The sequence below is a fragment of the Lepisosteus platostomus genome, chromosome 24, assembly GCF_059453375.1.
Source record: "Lepisosteus platostomus isolate fLepPlt1 chromosome 24, fLepPlt1.hap1, whole genome shotgun sequence".
NCBI lineage: Eukaryota > Metazoa > Chordata > Actinopteri > Semionotiformes > Lepisosteidae > Lepisosteus > Lepisosteus platostomus.
This window is the reverse complement of record NC_142634.1, coordinates 7,808,596-7,825,702: the sequence shown is the minus strand read 5'-3', so window position 1 is coordinate 7,825,702 and position 17,107 is coordinate 7,808,596. Positions and strand designations below refer to the sequence as shown.

The 17,107-nt window shown below is 37.7% G+C and overlaps 2 protein-coding genes across 4 annotated transcripts; both read right to left on the bottom strand.

Annotated features, from left to right (window-relative positions):
• Positions 1-210: 210 nt before the first annotated feature.
• wsb2 (WD repeat and SOCS box containing 2) lies at positions 211-7,878 on the bottom strand. 3 transcript variants are annotated; one of them, XM_088617837.1, is made up of 9 exons: positions 7,465-7,878; positions 5,856-6,033; positions 5,100-5,347; positions 4,138-4,269; positions 3,399-3,499; positions 2,987-3,156; positions 2,079-2,183; positions 1,429-1,551; positions 211-1,303 (listed from the first exon to the last, which is right to left on the bottom strand). In XM_088617837.1, exons 1-9 carry the CDS (start codon positions 7,499-7,501, stop codon positions 1,084-1,086), a joined length of 1,314 nt encoding a protein of 437 aa, XP_088473963.1. In that variant the 5' UTR covers positions 7,502-7,878; the 3' UTR covers positions 211-1,083. The 3 variants fall into 3 exon arrangements, with proteins under 3 accessions (XP_088473963.1, XP_088473965.1, XP_088473964.1); XM_088617839.1 differs by lacking the exon at positions 5,856-6,033 and having other exon boundaries at positions 7,449-7,878; XM_088617838.1 differs by lacking the exon at positions 7,465-7,878 and having other exon boundaries at positions 5,666-5,877.
• Positions 7,879-8,452: 574 nt separating this feature from the next.
• Positions 8,453-16,847, bottom strand: vsig10 (V-set and immunoglobulin domain containing 10). Its single transcript, XM_088618353.1, has 8 exons — positions 16,519-16,847; positions 15,021-15,326; positions 13,249-13,536; positions 12,621-12,908; positions 11,173-11,286; positions 10,571-10,583; positions 9,758-9,894; positions 8,453-9,588 (listed from the first exon to the last, which is right to left on the bottom strand). The coding sequence occupies exons 1-8, from the start codon at positions 16,571-16,573 to the stop codon at positions 9,503-9,505; spliced, it is 1,287 nt and encodes a 428-aa protein (XP_088474479.1). The 5' UTR covers positions 16,574-16,847; the 3' UTR covers positions 8,453-9,502.
• Positions 16,848-17,107: the final 260 nt, after the last annotated feature.

Sequence of the window (17,107 nt, the reverse complement as noted above, 5' to 3'; positions counted from 1 at the left end):
TGCTGTGTTCTGTATTCTTGGGCTTCTAAAATGTAAGTAATTTGGGATTTGACAAAACCTAATAGACATTTGACATCATGTTGTTTTTCAGGTTATTTTAGTTTTTCTGAATAGACTTATTTCTATTTTATTCTATTACTCTTTTAGACCAAAAGCCCTTGTACAGGAGACAATTAGAGTGTAGTACTCCAAACCACATAAAATACAAAGTTATTCTTAAATGGGGGAAACCTTTAATTTTAGTCACCATTAAAAGTATAGTTTTAAACATCTACAATAAATCTTGATACTGTAAAAAAAAACAATAATTACAACTGACTGAAGAAAAGATACATTTACTACAAGAGACAGCATTATATTTGCACATTAAGAGTCTTCCTAGTCACAGATGTGCAAAAACAAGTATGCTTGACTTTAGAAATGTAAACTCACACATTAAGAATTATTAGTTTAAATCTAAGCACTACAGAATGAAAGTAGAGCAATTGAGATATATACATTTATAAAATCATATACATATGAATACCATAAATTACAAAAAAAATAAAGTATCACAACCTTTGAAAATAAAGGCTTGAAAACAACCCTGTTTTATTATTCTAGAACTGACTTTAATGTCTGACTGAATAACATTGAGCAAATCCCAAATTTAAATAGTGTTTTCTGTTTTCAGCTTAGGTTACTCATATCAAAGGCATAAATGTTTTATGCAAGTTCAGATATTAACCAATTAAGCACTTTTAGCATATAAAGATTTGTGTTAAATTACTCAATTAAAACCAGTGTTTGTTCGCTTTTAATGCTTATCACTTATGCCTTTCCAGTGGATTTAGATGGTCTTGGCCTCAAAAACAATTTTTGAGATGCCTATCTGGAGTATTGCCCAACCCATCAGAACTTTCTTCTGAAAGAAAATCTCCTGATTGACCAAGAAAAATGAAAATTTGATTTGGCATATATTAGTTCATACAAAAATAATGTAAAGTTAAATTAATAAATCTCTCAAAATATAATCTAAAATTACATAATCGACTGGACGTTGGAAATATCTAAATTTTTAAATTTAAAAGAAACCCAGTCCCGTTAATTCAAGGATACAACATCCTGCAAGTGATGCAGTTCACTACTTTCAAGGCACCTTGCCAGGGTTCTGTACGTGAGGAAGTCCTTCATTTTGTTGGGAATGGGAAGAGCCATCACCTGGTACGTGGACACAGAATGCCGAAGGGATACGCGACTCAGGTGGCGAAGGCTTGGCACAATCCTTGGTGTGCTCCAGAACTGAACATAACCATCTCTTGTCCTGCAAACAGAACACATTGGTCAAGCGCCCCTGCTCAGCCTGTCAGCTGTATTTAGAGGACAGGTTATTACATGTCCCAATACCCATCAGACTCGCTAGTGACACTCATGAGTTGTATGATTTACCCTGTTGCGACAACGCCACCTTGTGGGTGGAATGCGCAGCACAGCCCATTGGAAACATGGACGCCAGTGTAACAGTTTTCCATTACTGGACTGTCAATTCCCAGAGCCCAGATCCGCACAGCCCTGGAAGACAATTAAAACACCCAAATTGCTAGTGTGTAGGTCACAAATAAGGAAACTGTCGTATTAACCATGACGCCAGTGTTGAAAAGCAACTGCAGTTTTCAAATAAAAAAAACTTTGAAATTAATTACTTTAAGTAATTAAATGAAGTAATTGTTTACTTTAAGTAAATACGATTTAAGGATCTTACTTCCTATTTACAGTGTTACCAGCATCTGACACTTCACAGTTTTAGACATTTGGGAGAAAATTCCAATGGATATACCATAAATGAATTTAACTGGGAAAAAACAACATGGAATGGTCATGAGTCATGTTTTGGAAATATAGGGAGGTCCACCAGAAGCTGCTATTTTAGTTCAGGGTTTGGTTTCCATCATGGAATGCTTTTCTGCCAAATGCCATTACAGCACTACCAATATTTTCAGTAGCTCTTTGGCAAATGTGGTTAGACTTTAATTACTTTCAATTACTTTTCAATTGTTTTGTTTCTGGACTGAATTTACCTCAGACACTTAATTCCTCACCTGTCCTCAGCAACTGAGGCAAAGTACAAGCCTTCAGGTGAGAAGCGCACAGCTCTCATCGATACGTCAGGAGGAGCAGGAAAATACTCCGGAGAGAAGCAATGACTGCAAAAAAAAATGACAACAATGCTGCTTCCATTTCTTTACTTATTTTCCCTCCATGTTCACAAACTGGATTAAGCTTTTTTTCTTCTTTTACCCTTTGGTTATCTAACAATGTCAAGTGTTTAATTAAGACTGAGACACATATAGGGAAGATGGAAGTGTTTTGGGTAGCTTGAAAAACTCTTCCACTTTCAACTTGCTTAGTGTTGCCTTTAGTTTTTCTTGAAGCTGAATTAAAGGACTCATGTACAGACATTCACATACATTTTGTTTGAAAATCATCAAACAACAAAGCACTATGGTATTACCAACACTTTCAAGTCAGATGGGAAAGAAGAGGCTGAGCTTATTGAGCAAGCAAATGAAGATAAGTATTACGTAAAATAATATACACACACAATTCAAAGGTCTCTGATGTCTCTGCTTTATGCAGAAGCAAGTCCATGGCCATCTATTAGTGAAAAAAATTATTTTAAGCTAACAGTTGGTCCTGAAAGACCTGCATATTTATAATAAAGTTATAAAAAAGGTTAAATGAGGCTTGGTTACATTTTTTTATATTCATTTAATATGTACTACAGTATATCCCCTATTTGCAGTCTTTTGCACTGCAACATATATACATTTACAGTATTACATCCACTTTTGACACAGTAAATAAAGGAAATAAAATACATTAGTGGAAGTACTGCCCACCTCTCATGTTTTAAACAATTAACAATGATTTTCCTATTTAAAAACAGAATGTTTCATATTTAAGAGACATTTAAAGAAAAGTCCTTAGCTGAAATAGGAGTTTTTACCTCAGCTTCCTCAGTGCCTCCCCAGTGTAGGGATCCCACAGTATTAACTCCTTGGAGAAGGCGGCTGTAATCAGCAGAGCTCCGTCTGGTGAGAAGTCACATGAAATGAGACAGTGCTTGCCCTCCAGGTATCGGATGAAGGTGTATGATCGCAGGCTCCATAAGTATACCTTGTGGGAAAAGCCAGAACAGGCTTTTATTAATTCAGGAAGCAAAACCTTAAAGTCTAAAAGGTTAACATAGATGAAATAAGACACCATTAAAGAAAACTAACCATGCCCTGAAAATAAATATTTTTTGCTGATTGTTGTAGAAAACGTTTGTCAAAAATGCAATTTCCAAGAATCTTTGGGAATTTTTTTTAAATTATATCTTTGAATAAAAACTTTCAAAAAGGATGGGAATCACTCACTTGGTTGTGTCCACAAACAGAAGCAATTATACTGCAGTCAGGTGAGATGCAACAGCTATACACCCAATTTCCATGGCCAGTCAGCACATGTGCCTTTTTACCTGTAGGAAGGGAGGCAACTGTGAAAACTGACATTTCCCAGATGCTCTAAACTCCAAATCAATCAATCGCATACGGTAGATTATAATATGTATTAAACCAGCTGACACGTTTTTCTTAAAAGGGTAAAAATTTGATCCCATTTATGCACCTGAGCAATATACTGAATAAATCTGAGTGCAGTACTCTCGCAAGGATAGCCCTAACTAATCACTCCCCAGGTAAAATCAATGCGTTTCCTCTAGTGCCCAATTGGATATCATGTTGCTCTAACTTTTCAAGCGGAGCAATTAGCACTTGTTTTGGAGTAGATGTAAAAATTCCACTCTAGCACCTGATTTACAATATTTTGGGTGCTAAGTAGCTTAGATGAAGTGCATGGAAGAAATGCCTCTCTCTCTCTGGCTGTGAACGAGAAATTTTTCTCAAGCCACATGATTTAACTGAAACGAGCTGTGCTACCGACAGAAACCAAATCCCCTCTCGTTGTTTAAGGGTTTCAAAGCTTAAAGAAGGCTTAGAACAAAGCAATGCTACAAAATTAACATTGTTGGGCGTCGGCGTTGCGACTCTGAAAATCCCATGTATAGAACAGTCTGAGACAAATATTCCATTAGTGAATGAAGACATATTGACATACGGTCTTTGGTTAAGTCCCAGATGCGCAGTGTCTTATCTCGTGAACCAGAAACAAGAATCAGCCCTCCATTGGGAGCAAAGGTCAAATCTCTCACCACATCCCGGTGTTCAGTTAGGTTAAAAAGAAGGTGACCTTGATAAAAAACAGTATAATTACGAACAGCATAAATCACACTGCATTTGTAACAGCTGGTTGTGTATATAGGTAGAAGTCACCAAACTATCACCAAACCAAGAGAGTGGAGCTATGAAATTTAGCACACAAATGGACCACTGGAATACATTCCTGTTGACATACAAGGGGTTGCTATCCTTGTTCCAATGAGGCTGGCCTTGCAGTCTTTAGTGGACATGGAGATTTCTTTCAAGGAAAATGGTGTAGCATGATCCATTGCTCCATGGTGCACAGTTTTCACAATACTTTTTTACAATGCAGTTTTCAAAATTTGCTGAACAATACAGCACATTTTATAAGCTTCTCCAGGACTGGATAAGAATGACATCAATCTAAAAAATGTTTTCATGCTGTTGCACTGAACTGTTTTACATTATCAGACACCATACTATAACAGTTCAGGTGGGTAGCTGGTGACACCTGAAGAAGGCTCCACGGCCGTAATATTGAAACATATAATAGACGGCCCTGTATAATTCATTTTTGATGGAGAAATGCAACATTGGCTCTATGGTATTTTCAATGTAATGTAGAATTTATTTTTTCCCCAGCATGGAACAAATCTATTACTTGTTCCTTAACATACTATAACTGTCCTGATTCATTGATAAACTATGTTAATCTTTACATCGGTTTCACGGGATGGGCCTTAACTGAGATTCTGTACTAAGAATCACTTCACCTGATTGTCAGATTTACTCATGCACTTTTCAGGGGCTTAGATGCGAGACCTAAGATGTTTTCACATTAATTGTCTTTAGGGTCTAATATGATTCTTGTTGCGTTACCTGTTTTAACCTCCCAGACCTTAATAATTCCATTATTAAGACCTGTGGCAAGGAGCAAGCTTGATGACAGACCACTAGATGGTCCAGCCTTCGCATCATCTCTCTGATTTTCTGCTTGTTTCGATAAGCGCGGTCCAAATGCCAAACTCCACACAGTCTGTCCACAGTCTAAAGTCTTCTCTTTCTTAACATGGCTCTTCCTGGCTGCATTACAGATGTGGTTTTTGCAAGCTGTACTCCTCTGAAGCCTGTGTTGTTAAAAGGGGGGGGGGGGGATACAACAATCCAATTATTAGCTCTTGGAAAATTCTGAAGAGGTTTCAAACTTTAAAACTACTTCTAGACAAGAATGCGTCCCCATTTAAAAACTTGGAAACCTAATACTTTTTTAAATTCATCCCAGTTGTTGTGGCAACAGCAGGCACAGAGGTGCAGTGGTTACTATTGCTACCTAGCAGTGCTGGGACGTCTGGTTCAATTTCGGACCTGGTGTCCTTCTGCATGGAGTATGCATGTTCTCTCTGCTTTGGTTTCCTCCCACAATCCAAAGACATAGTATAGTTTACCTGGCCCTGGTGTGAGTGTGTCTGTGTCCGTGTGTGCCCTGTAATGGACAGGACAGGAATCTCATCCAAGGTGTTGAAACCTTACAGCTGTTGCCTGTCGGGATAGGCTTTTGGCTTCCCTGGGACCTTGTTTTGGAATGAGCAGCTAGAAAATGGCTGGATGTTGTCACAGTACTTTACAAGCACATACCCCACATCAGAGATCTGTTCTATTGGCCAGAGAAGAAGCTTCACGATTCCATGACCCAGTGACCAAGCAAAGTAAGAGCCATCTGGGGAGAATTCCACACTCCAGGTCTCACAACCTGCTCTTCCATCCAGGAGTTGAGGGTGAACTGGTTTCAGTTCACCAATCAACGTGGCAGTCTCTATTGAGAGGAACAGGATTGCACCAGTACAGAAATAAGTTCATTATAAAAGACACTGGTTTTCTCACCTTTGGTAGGTTTGTTCCACCACCACTGTCAAGAAAGTGTGCTACATATCTATAATACAGCAGCTTCACATCTGGCTGCATATGTATTATAAATACATACAGGACGCTGCCTTTGATGTGGAGCGTGTGTAAGCTCGTCTGGACCTGTTAAGCTGGTTCCATTTAGCTAACAAAGATCAAATGAAAACTCCATACTACGCATATTCAGACTTCCAATGCAATATTTGTGCAATTTCTTCTATTTTTTTTCTATTATATTTATTTTTTTTATATAACACCTACACAGGATTAAGGGTGGAACAATGCGTTAGGTAATTAGCAACTGATACAGATGCTCTACCTTATTATTGAAAGCTTTATTTCAGATTTACAGATTTATTTTAGTTTGAAAACACCGACTCATGTTAAAGAAAATATGCATTTATATAGCATAGTTATTGCGTCGGTAGAATAGTTCAGTTTGCGTAGTAAACGGCCAGTTTGAGAATTACTATCTTAAAATTATACTCTGTAAAAGCAGCATATTTGTATAACTGTCAGGTATTCGGTATACTTCACCTCAGTGTCTAAAATGTTCAAACACAAAGAAGTTAAGATCTAACTGTATTTTTTAACAAGCAAGAAGTCGGCATATTGTGCAATATAGCCGGTATTCTGCGAAATAGTGGCAGCACCAATTGTCATTTTGAGAACGAAAAGGTTCTTAATCCAGCAAAAGTAAGCTTTTCCGTGGATCAAAAACCCGACAGATGGTATTTACTTAAAAGATAACTTTAAAGATAGAGTCGGTATTTGGTGTGGTCCTTCCGTGCGTTTGAAAAGTAAAAGAAGACGTGCTCAATCGACAAGAAATACCTTCGTTATTATACCAATAACTGGGATTCTTTTGGAGGGCCGATATTAACCCATCTAACAGAAAAAGTGTGACCAACAGTGAGATTCTTCATTCTTCTCCCCAATTAGCCCGTCATACGGTTTTAGATTCTTTATAGGTTCTGATAAAATGTCTACTTTACACCGAATAAGCCAAATCCTAGCATGACGAATATACTGATACATATTAAAATTCGGAAACGCTCATTCACATTATTAACTATAATACTGTCATCGACAAAAATCATCACATGTTTTAAAATTCAGCACACGAAATAGGCCATCTTATTTCTAGAGAATCTCAAGAAGACGTTACCTAGTGAAGTACTTCGTTTAAGACACAAATTAATGCTTGAATAGTATTTTAGCACGTATCCACAAAATAATAAATCTATTTGCACGGAAAAGTCGTACAAAAGACAATCGAAGGAATTTGCTTTTCGTCGATTTAATTTTAATATGTACATGACTTACAGGTTAGACGTCTTACCTCCCTTCGGTTTTAAATCAGATGGGTTGAGTTCCATTTGCTCTGTTTCTTTTATGACTGATCAGCGCGTCTTTAACCTCTGCTAATAAATCAGCAAGAATCAAATTCTCTTCATTTACAAATCACCTGCGTCCTCGACTTTCACAATCAGTCATAGGCTATGCTAGCTTTCACTTCCTAGTTATTTTTTTTATGCTCCATGGAGGTTTGGGGCAGGCAGCCCTGGTTTTTTAAGATTCCTGCGATTTACGTGACGAAAAACATCTTCAAAAACACAAACAGGATTTCGTTAGATCGTTCAACTCAGCCCCCATTCATATACTGTCCCCTATGTCTTCTCCTTCCCCCAAAGTATTATTCATAAGGATTTCGAGATGAAAACCAACTATTTCCTGTTTAATCACCTGACCTGCACACGTGTTCTCGCCTTTTATTAACTGTAGTCATAGAGACCACGCCGACCATAAAGGATACTGAATTATTTGTGTATGTGTTAACACTGGATTTTGTGACTTGAAATTTTATGGTTGTACTCTTTAAAAAAAAAAATAGATCCGTACATTAGTTACATTTAAACTAGGTTCGTTTTTTGAGCAAATTTATATGTGCTCGGACTAACAGCCAGTATTCCACCCTTTTAATCAAATAGGTTGGCAATTCATTAGGTCAAATGCACTACATGATATTGCATATGAGTTGCACTTATAGAATGTACTGTTTCGATGTGGCGTGGAAAAAAAAACTCACGCATTTTACAATAAATGAAGATATTGTAAATGTTGACTGTCTCTAAAGTGTTACTCTTTCTCGTGCTTTTATCATTTTTCCTTAGATTTCAAAGATCCACATTATCAACCACGTAAACCTCCTTGTGTGCACCTTTAAATAATGGAACTAAAAAAAATATTATTCTGATTTTATATGTATATATTGTTTATTGTAATGTGTGCCCGGATAAAATATCAAAGAGTCAAAACTAATTGCAATGTTTTAAAAAAATGAAAACACGAATTTTTATTTCACCTTCACGATAACTGTAAACCCACAAAAACATGACAGGTTACACAATGGATTAAAAACCTGGACAAACCATTTCCCACAAAAATAGTCTTAATACAAATGCTTACTGTTTTACCGCATATACTGTATAACGTTTTTTCATCTAGAGGCGTAACGTTTTTTTAAAAAGGTTCTCTTAATTTCTAAGGCATTTGGTGCAGATACAGGTCAAAAGATAAAAAGGTGTTTGTATTTTTCCACATTCACAAAAATATTTTTACAGTAAAAAAACATGGAAACAATTATTAAAAAGTCCATTTGTATTTAGAAGTCTTAACCATAAGTATTTCTATTGAAATAATACATACATATTTATACATTTATACATAATGTTGTTTAAAAGTTTGTGTTATTCCTTTATAAATTCACTTTAGACCGCTGAGATAGCACTGCCACAGAGATTTAATTCAATTGAGGACACATAGGACTTTGTAGATCAGAAAAAGATTTCAATCAACCCAACAGCCTTCTGATATGTGGTATAAAATATCTTAATTGTAATAATTGTAATGAAAATTACATTTTCAAATGAAACAAAAGCTTTTAAAACTATTTCAATTTCTTGCAAAGCCAACAGAATTTGTGGAGACACAAAACTAAAAGGTAGACTTACAGTATGAAGTGCTGAACAAAAGCACCGTGTTCCACTTACTAGTCGAATATAGCAGCCTGTTCATGACAAGTAAAACATATTTAACATAGTGGGCTAAGATGACATGAACAATAATACAAATTTTCATGATCAATGATAATTTCCTGCTGAATGACCCAGAAATTTACTACAGTATGTGGTTATTTATACACACGTTTGTTTTTTTCAGAAAATATTATATTTGTACATTATGTTGAGTATGAATGGAGTCATCTCTGAGATTTTTCTGACATTTCAAGAAGGTAGTGAAAACCAGGTATACAACTGGCTGATTCTATAAGGAAACAACAACCATAAAAACATCTCTTTCTCTCCGTGCCCCGAAAGCTATAATGTCGCCTGTCCTTCCTCAGATGTGGGTGTGTTCTCTTCTCCTCTCTCTGAGTCAGTGCTCTTGAGGTCTTCTATGTCACCTGAAAATGCAAGTTTCAGGAGTTTTCATGATGTACTGCAGCAGAACAAATGAAGCATAAAATGTCTGAAACAGCATACTGTATATGTGAGACCACTTCTTAGGATTTCACCTTCAACCTAATAAAACCTTCCACAGACAGTGTCAATGCAGCAATCAACAAGACGTACCGGGAGAGTTATGATGGATTTGCACTAGTGACGTGGCATGTCCATTAGCCACTGCTGTGATCCTTGTGGCAGGGTCATTGAAGAGCTCTTCCTCATCCGAGTCCACCAGATTTAACACATCACTCCTCTCCTCATTCCTGCAATCGTGAACATCAAGCTGCATGGGTTACACAAGCCCGGGACAAGTTACCCAGCCATGCAATTGAAGCCGGTACCATGGTTTCTTTCAGAAAATGGCTGGATGAGATACTTGAATCAATTTGCTAGTAACTACCAAACAAGCTAGATGGACCAAACACCTTCCTCTACTTTGTAATCACCCGTTCGTGATAAGTATAGCCAGGCACTATCAGTGATGGATTACCAGACATAGAAGGCCTCTTTCATTGTGTTGTCAAAGTTCTGCTTTTTATTTTTAAAAAGAAAACCTTTGTATCTGCATCTAAGCTGATTAAGTTAACACTTTTGAGGAAATACAAAAGGGTAAAAATCAACATCAATAGGAACATTGATAACAATTATCAAAACGTTTATTAAAAAAAACATTTTTGTAATTTACATGCACACAACAAGATACATCAGGTCTCTGTAGGTGTTTTTTAATGTAGCCACAAATATTAAAAATAAGTTTAATTTATAAGCAGTTAAAACTTTCCCTGTTGCTTATACTATTACCCAACAGTAATCTTTGCCAAGGGAAATCCCCATATCAAGAATGATGGGAAATTCCCAATTAAACACTCACATTGTTGGATCAACAGTTCCACATGACATAGAAGGTTTAGCTATTCAATTTGGAAATTCAATACTTACCCAAAGCTGTGTCCTACAAAATAAAGAAAGGAGATCAATATGAATGTTACTTATATCGTCACCAATTTACATTTTTAATCTGAGAAGGAAAACATAAAGTTAAAAGTATGTTTTCTACAAAAATCCTAAACTAAAATAACTTAAATATTAACCATGCCCTCTTGTAAATTTATTTTCTATATTTTTTTTCTATTAACTATTATATACTGTACTGTATATTGTAAATACATTTAATAATTTTCTGAAAACTAAAAAAACATTTTGAAGAAGTTACTCAGTTTGAGGTAGTATGTTTTTTATAATAATGTATGATTTTTTTATACTACAAATCTTAGCACTGGACTGGACTATTTTTAATGAGTAATATTTTCACTTGAATCAGTTGCATACTCAACACTAGTTTATCTGAGACCTTTCATCAGAGGCCACTTACTGAACTTTCAAAAAGATTATTAACCTCTAATGATTAATCTAAGTGGAACTTTATAGTGTAGAGTGGAAGAACAAAAGGAGGACATGATAAAGCAACATACTGTACAGTAAACCCTAAATTAAGGCTAACAATTACAATTACAGCAAAATGCAAATACAAATTGTCTTACCAAGGCATATTCTGTCCCGATTAGAATATGCTATAACACCAGCAACAATCCCTGCTGCAACAATTAGGATGGCAATAAATGTACCAATCACCCCACCAACATTTGATGCAGAAGCTGGAAAACAAAAAGCCACTGCATCAGATGCAGTGTGGCAAGCTTCCTAAATCAATTCTTCAGCTAACCTAGAGAAGAAGGGGGAAGCTTTAAACCCACAAGTCCCCTGAACATGTGCTCTAACTTGCAGATCAAGATAAAATCACTTTATTGGCCAAAATTTCTTGTGTTAGGAATTTGTCTTTTCGCATACCCCAACTGGCTTTCCATGAGACACACAGACAGGAAGAGAAGCTTGGGCTTAGAGTGCAGGGTCAGCCAGTTATAAGGTGTCCCTGGAGTTGTTGGGGGCTCGAGGCCCAACAGAGTAGGATTCCTCTGCCGGCCACGGGATACGAACAGGCAACCTTCCAGCCAGAGGCGCAGATCCTTAACCACAGAGCCACCACACCACCCCAGTTTGTATGCTAGCAAACTACTAGTAGTTTGTATACTAGTTTGTATAGTTATTACAGTTTGGGTCCATGCCATACAGCAAGTCCTATGCAAGTTTATAAGACTGTTATTAAATTAAGCCCAACTGTTTTTAAACTGCGTACACACATATTTCCCAACTTTTCTGACAAGTTGCTTGGCTTGTTAAGCAAAATTAACTATAAGGGAGACTGCTGCATTTCTTAAGGAGTTCAAGTAGGAGTCTCTAGTCCTGGTCTTGGAGAACTCCAATTTCATAGACTTTATGGGCAGAAAATTAAATCTAAAAAAAAAAAAGTATCTAAAGACAACCAACCTGAGATCCATTAAACAGGCAATTTGTTCAATAATTTAGAAATCATTTCAAATAAACAACACAATGTCCCTTTGTCCTAAAAGACCAGAGTTTTCTCAGATAAATGAGTATATTATCAATAACTTGCAAATATTCCTAATCTTTAATTCAGGAGATTTAAGATCTGTAAAACTGTTACTCTCCAGGACCCGAGAGGAACTGTTGAGTTAGGTGGCAAGGATTTAGGTGATAATCTACAAAGTATAGCACTCTACAGAGATTTTCATGACTTGGAAGAGAGAAAACTGGTTCCACACCATTTTAGTAAAGGTTCATCTACATGTATCTCCACTGTTTTTAAGTATCAGTCTTTGTCAGTATCACTGCAACATTCTTAAAACATCTTTCAAAGGTGCTTGTTATGAATCGGGGTGGATCAATGTCTTACCCTTCTGAATTAAGGGTTTACTAGAAATGTTTGGTGACTAATTGTGAAATTAAACACCTTTTTTTTTTTACCAATGATGAATAATAATCAGAAAAGGCCATTTTCTGTACATGAGGTCAGGAATAAGACCATTCATTTGAAAAAAAAAAGAAGACAAGCAACACAAATTCAACTCACACTTTATGGTTAGGTACACTTCTAATTCCTGAACGCTGACGGGGTTCTCACTCCTGCAAAAGTAAACACCTTCATCCTCCTCTTTGGAACAGTTAACGATAGTGAGGGTAAAAACAGGCCCATCTTGAGAAATTATGTACTTGGAGTTTGGGATTATTTTTTCTTGTCTGATTGTCTTGAGCCATGTGGTGTTAGCAGGTGGTATAGATTCGGTTTCTGTGCATTTGAACGTCACATTCTTCCCAGCAAAAGCAGTGACGAGTGGGTCCCCTTGTGGATATGGAGCTTCTGAAAAGCACACATGGAAGAGCTTTGTTGAAAAAACTTCCTTTTCACATAAGAGGATATTCCTTGAAAGCAATATGGCACATTTTTTTTCAGTTTCTACACTGAATTTAATACATAAAATATCAGCAGATCTGCTGAGACCTCATATACACATTAAAAAGTGTGTGTTACTGGCTGCATAATCTACCCTCAATCTACCCTTGTGTACCATCAAACCGCAGATGGAGAACACACACAAACATCTGTTCCATCGTGTTTCACAAACTGGTAGTGATTTTGTGCCTCTCACGTAGACTTTTATGCATTACTGGACATTAATGGGTAAGGGAAATAGGCTTACTTAGTGTCACAGAGCAGGATCTATAGTCGTTGGGCTCCAGCGCTGGGTGATGCCCAGTGCATCTGAGCTCTTGACCATCATGTAGCTGTGATCTGTTAAGCGTCACCTCCAGGCTTTCTCCTGTTTGGGAGACATTGAGAACAGGCTCGCGGTCTCCCAGACTCCTTGACTCCTCTGTCCAGTGCAGTGTGGGAAGAGGGTACACTCCAATCCAAATACAGCGCAGAAGGAGCTGCATGGAAACATTTCCCATCTGAGAAAGGCACTCAGGGTGCTTAACGGGAGCACCTAAATACAAAAGTACAAAGCATGTTACCTTGTGATGCAAAAAACTACTGAAGCAGTTTTTAAAGTGTCTTCAACCCAGTGTGCTATAAAAATACATCTTTATCTGTTCTCATGTAAAGCTTTTGATTTTTGTTACATAAAACAAAAAATATCAAATGATCCTGAAAGAAAAACTCCTGTATTTGATGACAGTGAACAGGTTTATGACCCTCCTAATATCCTCTGAACATCAACACCCCAATTATATTAAATAAAGTGCCTTAAGAAAACCAGCAGTGGTATAGGGTCACTGACATCCCAGAAACTGGATTTCCTGGCTAATTAGCTGTTGTTGCTCTGTTATAATCCAGAAATATGGAACATTTCTAACAACACTGAAGTCCCACTCCCTGAGGCGAGGGCATTATTTCTTGATACCGAATCATCTAAAATCCAGGTCCGATCTCAGATTGGGAAGGACTGGCCTGAACTGATAAAGGGATGGTAGAGTTGCTCTTGATAAGGACTGTTGCATTGGGAATGTTGGTGACACATTTGCTCTTCTAGTTCATATTCTGGACCACCTGCAACAACACAAGACAAGCCTGGGCTTGTTCTCTCATTCACTGGGGACTAGCCTGACACCACACAAATCCTTGCCTTTTGTGATCTCATCTAGTTTTTTTTTTTAATACAGGCTGTTGGGAAGAATTTGAATGTTTGAGAAGTAGTAGATGGCTGAGATGACACTCTTTGACTTTGACACTCAGATGACCACAGCGCAGCTACTGTACCTCTGTTTACACAGACCAAAGGTAACTGTTCTGGCTAACTAAATAGATTGATTTAATGTGAAATTCATGTTAAAAGAATGTTTTTTCCACTGCACCCAAAGAAAATAATATTCTTTGTTAATAAAAAAAACTGTTGTCTCATTAAACATACTACTTTCTAAATAAAATGTACACATTCCACACCTATATTGACAATGGCTGATGTTGTTCCATATCTTATTATATCATTTAAGTCTGCAGCACAATTAACAGGATAACACAAATCAGTGTCTTTTCAGTCTAGAAGAAAGGAGATTGACAAGAGACTTGGGTCAGGTATACAAATTCCTAAGGGGTACAGACAGGGACAACACATATACGTATTTCCGACTCCATAGCAAAACAAGGGGTCACACTTGGAAACTATAAAAAGAATTAATTTACACGGCTGAACAGGGTATACTACTTTACACAATAAGCTGTGGGTGTCTGGAACAGCTCCTTTTAATACCTTAACTCTTAGATAAATGGCTGGACACAATTTTAGATTCACTTTCCTAAACAAATGGACAAGCAATATGGGCAAAATGGTTGTCATATTTTCTTTCTAAGGGCGTTTTCACACACAGAAGCAGGATTTCTATTTGAAACCAAAATCATAATAACAATTAAGAGGTTCAGAAAAGTGTTTACAGATTATATTAACAAACTAGAAGGCTAAACATATCTTACCAAAAATCAGCAGTTTAATGTGCGTTTGATTCTCCTCCGCGGAAGTAGATGGTGTAATATTACAGAAGTAGTTTCCTCCATCTGACACAGTCAAGCCTCTGATCTGTAGGCTACTGTTATTTAATATGGAAAAGTGGATAGCGGACCTTTGAACATATGAGGAATTTGAGTCTGCAATAATTGTTCCATCCTTGACCCACTGTGTGATAAACAATGTTCTATTCGGTGCAGTGTCAATACAAGGAAGGACTACAGTTTCTCCTAGTGTTTCTTTTCTTTCCTCTATATTAACTGCATCAGTCACAACTGTAAAAAAACAAACAAACATGAAGATAAATCCATTAGCAGGCGCAGTACTGGACAGTTAACTGTAAACAAAAATCCTGAAAGTAAAGTGACTCTTATGCAATTTAGATTCAAAGAGCTTTATGGGCATGACCAATGAATTAGTGTTGCCAAAGCAGATACAATTAACACAACATTCATTGACATTTAGAGTACAACCATACTATTAGATCTTTGCAGACATCACGTAAAATGTTACTGGGAGACTGTTCCTCAGGCTGTGACAGGGGAACACACACTGGACTGCAAGCTCTGTTGAGTTACCTCCCCCTGTAGAATCGGAAACTAATCTAATTCTGGCAGGAGGCGGAATTCTGGGATTAGATTAGTTATTTTAGAGAAGAATGTCTGATCCCAGAGTATTTCTCGCGGCACAAAGTGCATCTCTGTCTCTATTTCTCCCTATTGGCGGCGGGAGCACAGCCGGACACAATATTTGTAAACGTTTCGTGCCACTGGCACCCCCGGACTCTTCGTGCGACACACCAGCTTTTGGTAACCGCTGGCATGCATTTCCAAACGTCAAAACATAACGACTATACTGTACATCTATGGTATAACCAACCGCACGGTAAAGGAAGGAATATTTGCACGACGAGTGAAAATAGAAAATTTGGTTTAAAAACATGGCTTGCGCTCCAAAGGATAGGACCCCCTTGCGATGGCACATTGACACTGCATACGAAGAAAAGCGAAACCTGTCTGGTTCGTCAGTGTCTGGTTCACACCTGTTCGCGCACCGATGTTTTTGCAGTCAACTACGCGATGCATGTCCCTGCTTTCACAGTCCATGAGACTATGACTAGGTCCAGAGGAACCTCCTCCTACTCTTATTGTCGCGTCCTGCGGACTGGGGCTTTCTCCGGCTCCCACCTGTTTTTTTTAGCCGTCACGTACTTGTACACCTGGTTCATATCTTAGGTGTGTCCGTTCACGACTCCCTCTCTCAACGTCCACTACATTGCAAAAAACCCCGTAACATTTGATTAAAATACTAATACCAACTACGTGTGGAATAATTCGGAGGTTAACGTTAATGCGACTATAAAAGGTACCCTCTAACACAACAGAATAAAATACAGAAACGAAAACAAAACAAATGGGCAAATATATAAATCACAGATTTGAAATAAAATTCCTAAATCGAGCTCACCTGTTGTGCATATCAACAGAACACCGAAAATACCCGCGGAGGCTAGCTCGCCCATGCTTGCCACCTGTTTCAGCAAGTTTTATTTCCTTGTAGATCCCACCCTGGCCCGCAGTCAGCGATCAACAATAGGACAGCAGTAATCCGCAAGTTCAACACCTGTAAACAACCTGCTAGGCGTGAGCAGCTTGATAAAAACATATTACTTTGTCAGCGGCCCCAGCATAATTCCAATTACACCTCCCCAGTTACCTCAAACTTAGTTGCAGGTTTTACTACAAACCTGCAACTTCAGTGGTCAGCAGGTGAACTTTTCCGGATACAGGTCTCTCCCTTACCTTTTTGGGGCTTGCCATCCCATTTTTCCGGATACAGTAGTTTTTTTTGAAGCCACACCCCGTCGGTTTTAAATTAAAGGCACAGACACGCGTGGGGAACTGTCACGGCTGCGCTACCTGGTCCTGGAAGAAGGACGTCGTCACAGGAAACGAAGAGCCCAGCGTGAAATCAAAGCACCGCACCTGTTCTTTTGTGTGTTTTTTTAAATATGTTTTTATTGTAACAATGTGTTATTGTGCATTTCACTTTGTTT

What these genes read in the sequence shown, in the direction of transcription:
- vsig10 (XM_088618353.1), bottom strand. Translation starts at nt 16,573, where the DNA reads ATGGGCGAGCTAGCCTCCGCGGGTATTTTCGGTGTTCTGTTGATATGC. An exon ending in TCTGTTGATATGCACAACAG is followed by an intron (nt 15,327 to 16,518) that starts GTGAGCTCGATT and finishes GTTTTTTTACAG; the next exon opens with TTGTGACTGATGCAGTTAAT. An exon ending in CATTAAACTGCTGATTTTTG is followed by an intron (nt 13,537 to 15,020) that starts GTAAGATATGTT and finishes TTTTGTATTTAG; the next exon opens with GTGCTCCCGTTAAGCACCCT.
- wsb2 (XM_088617837.1), bottom strand. Translation starts at nt 7,501, where the DNA reads ATGGAACTCAACCCATCTGATTTAAAACCGAAGGGAG. An exon ending in GGTCTGGGAGGTTAAAACAG is followed by an intron (nt 4,270 to 5,099) that starts GTAACGCAACAA and finishes TTTTTTATCAAG; the next exon opens with GTCACCTTCTTTTTAACCTA. An exon ending in GGTGGCGTTGTCGCAACAGG is followed by an intron (nt 1,304 to 1,428) that starts GTAAATCATACA and finishes TTCTGTTTGCAG; the next exon opens with GACAAGAGATGGTTATGTTC.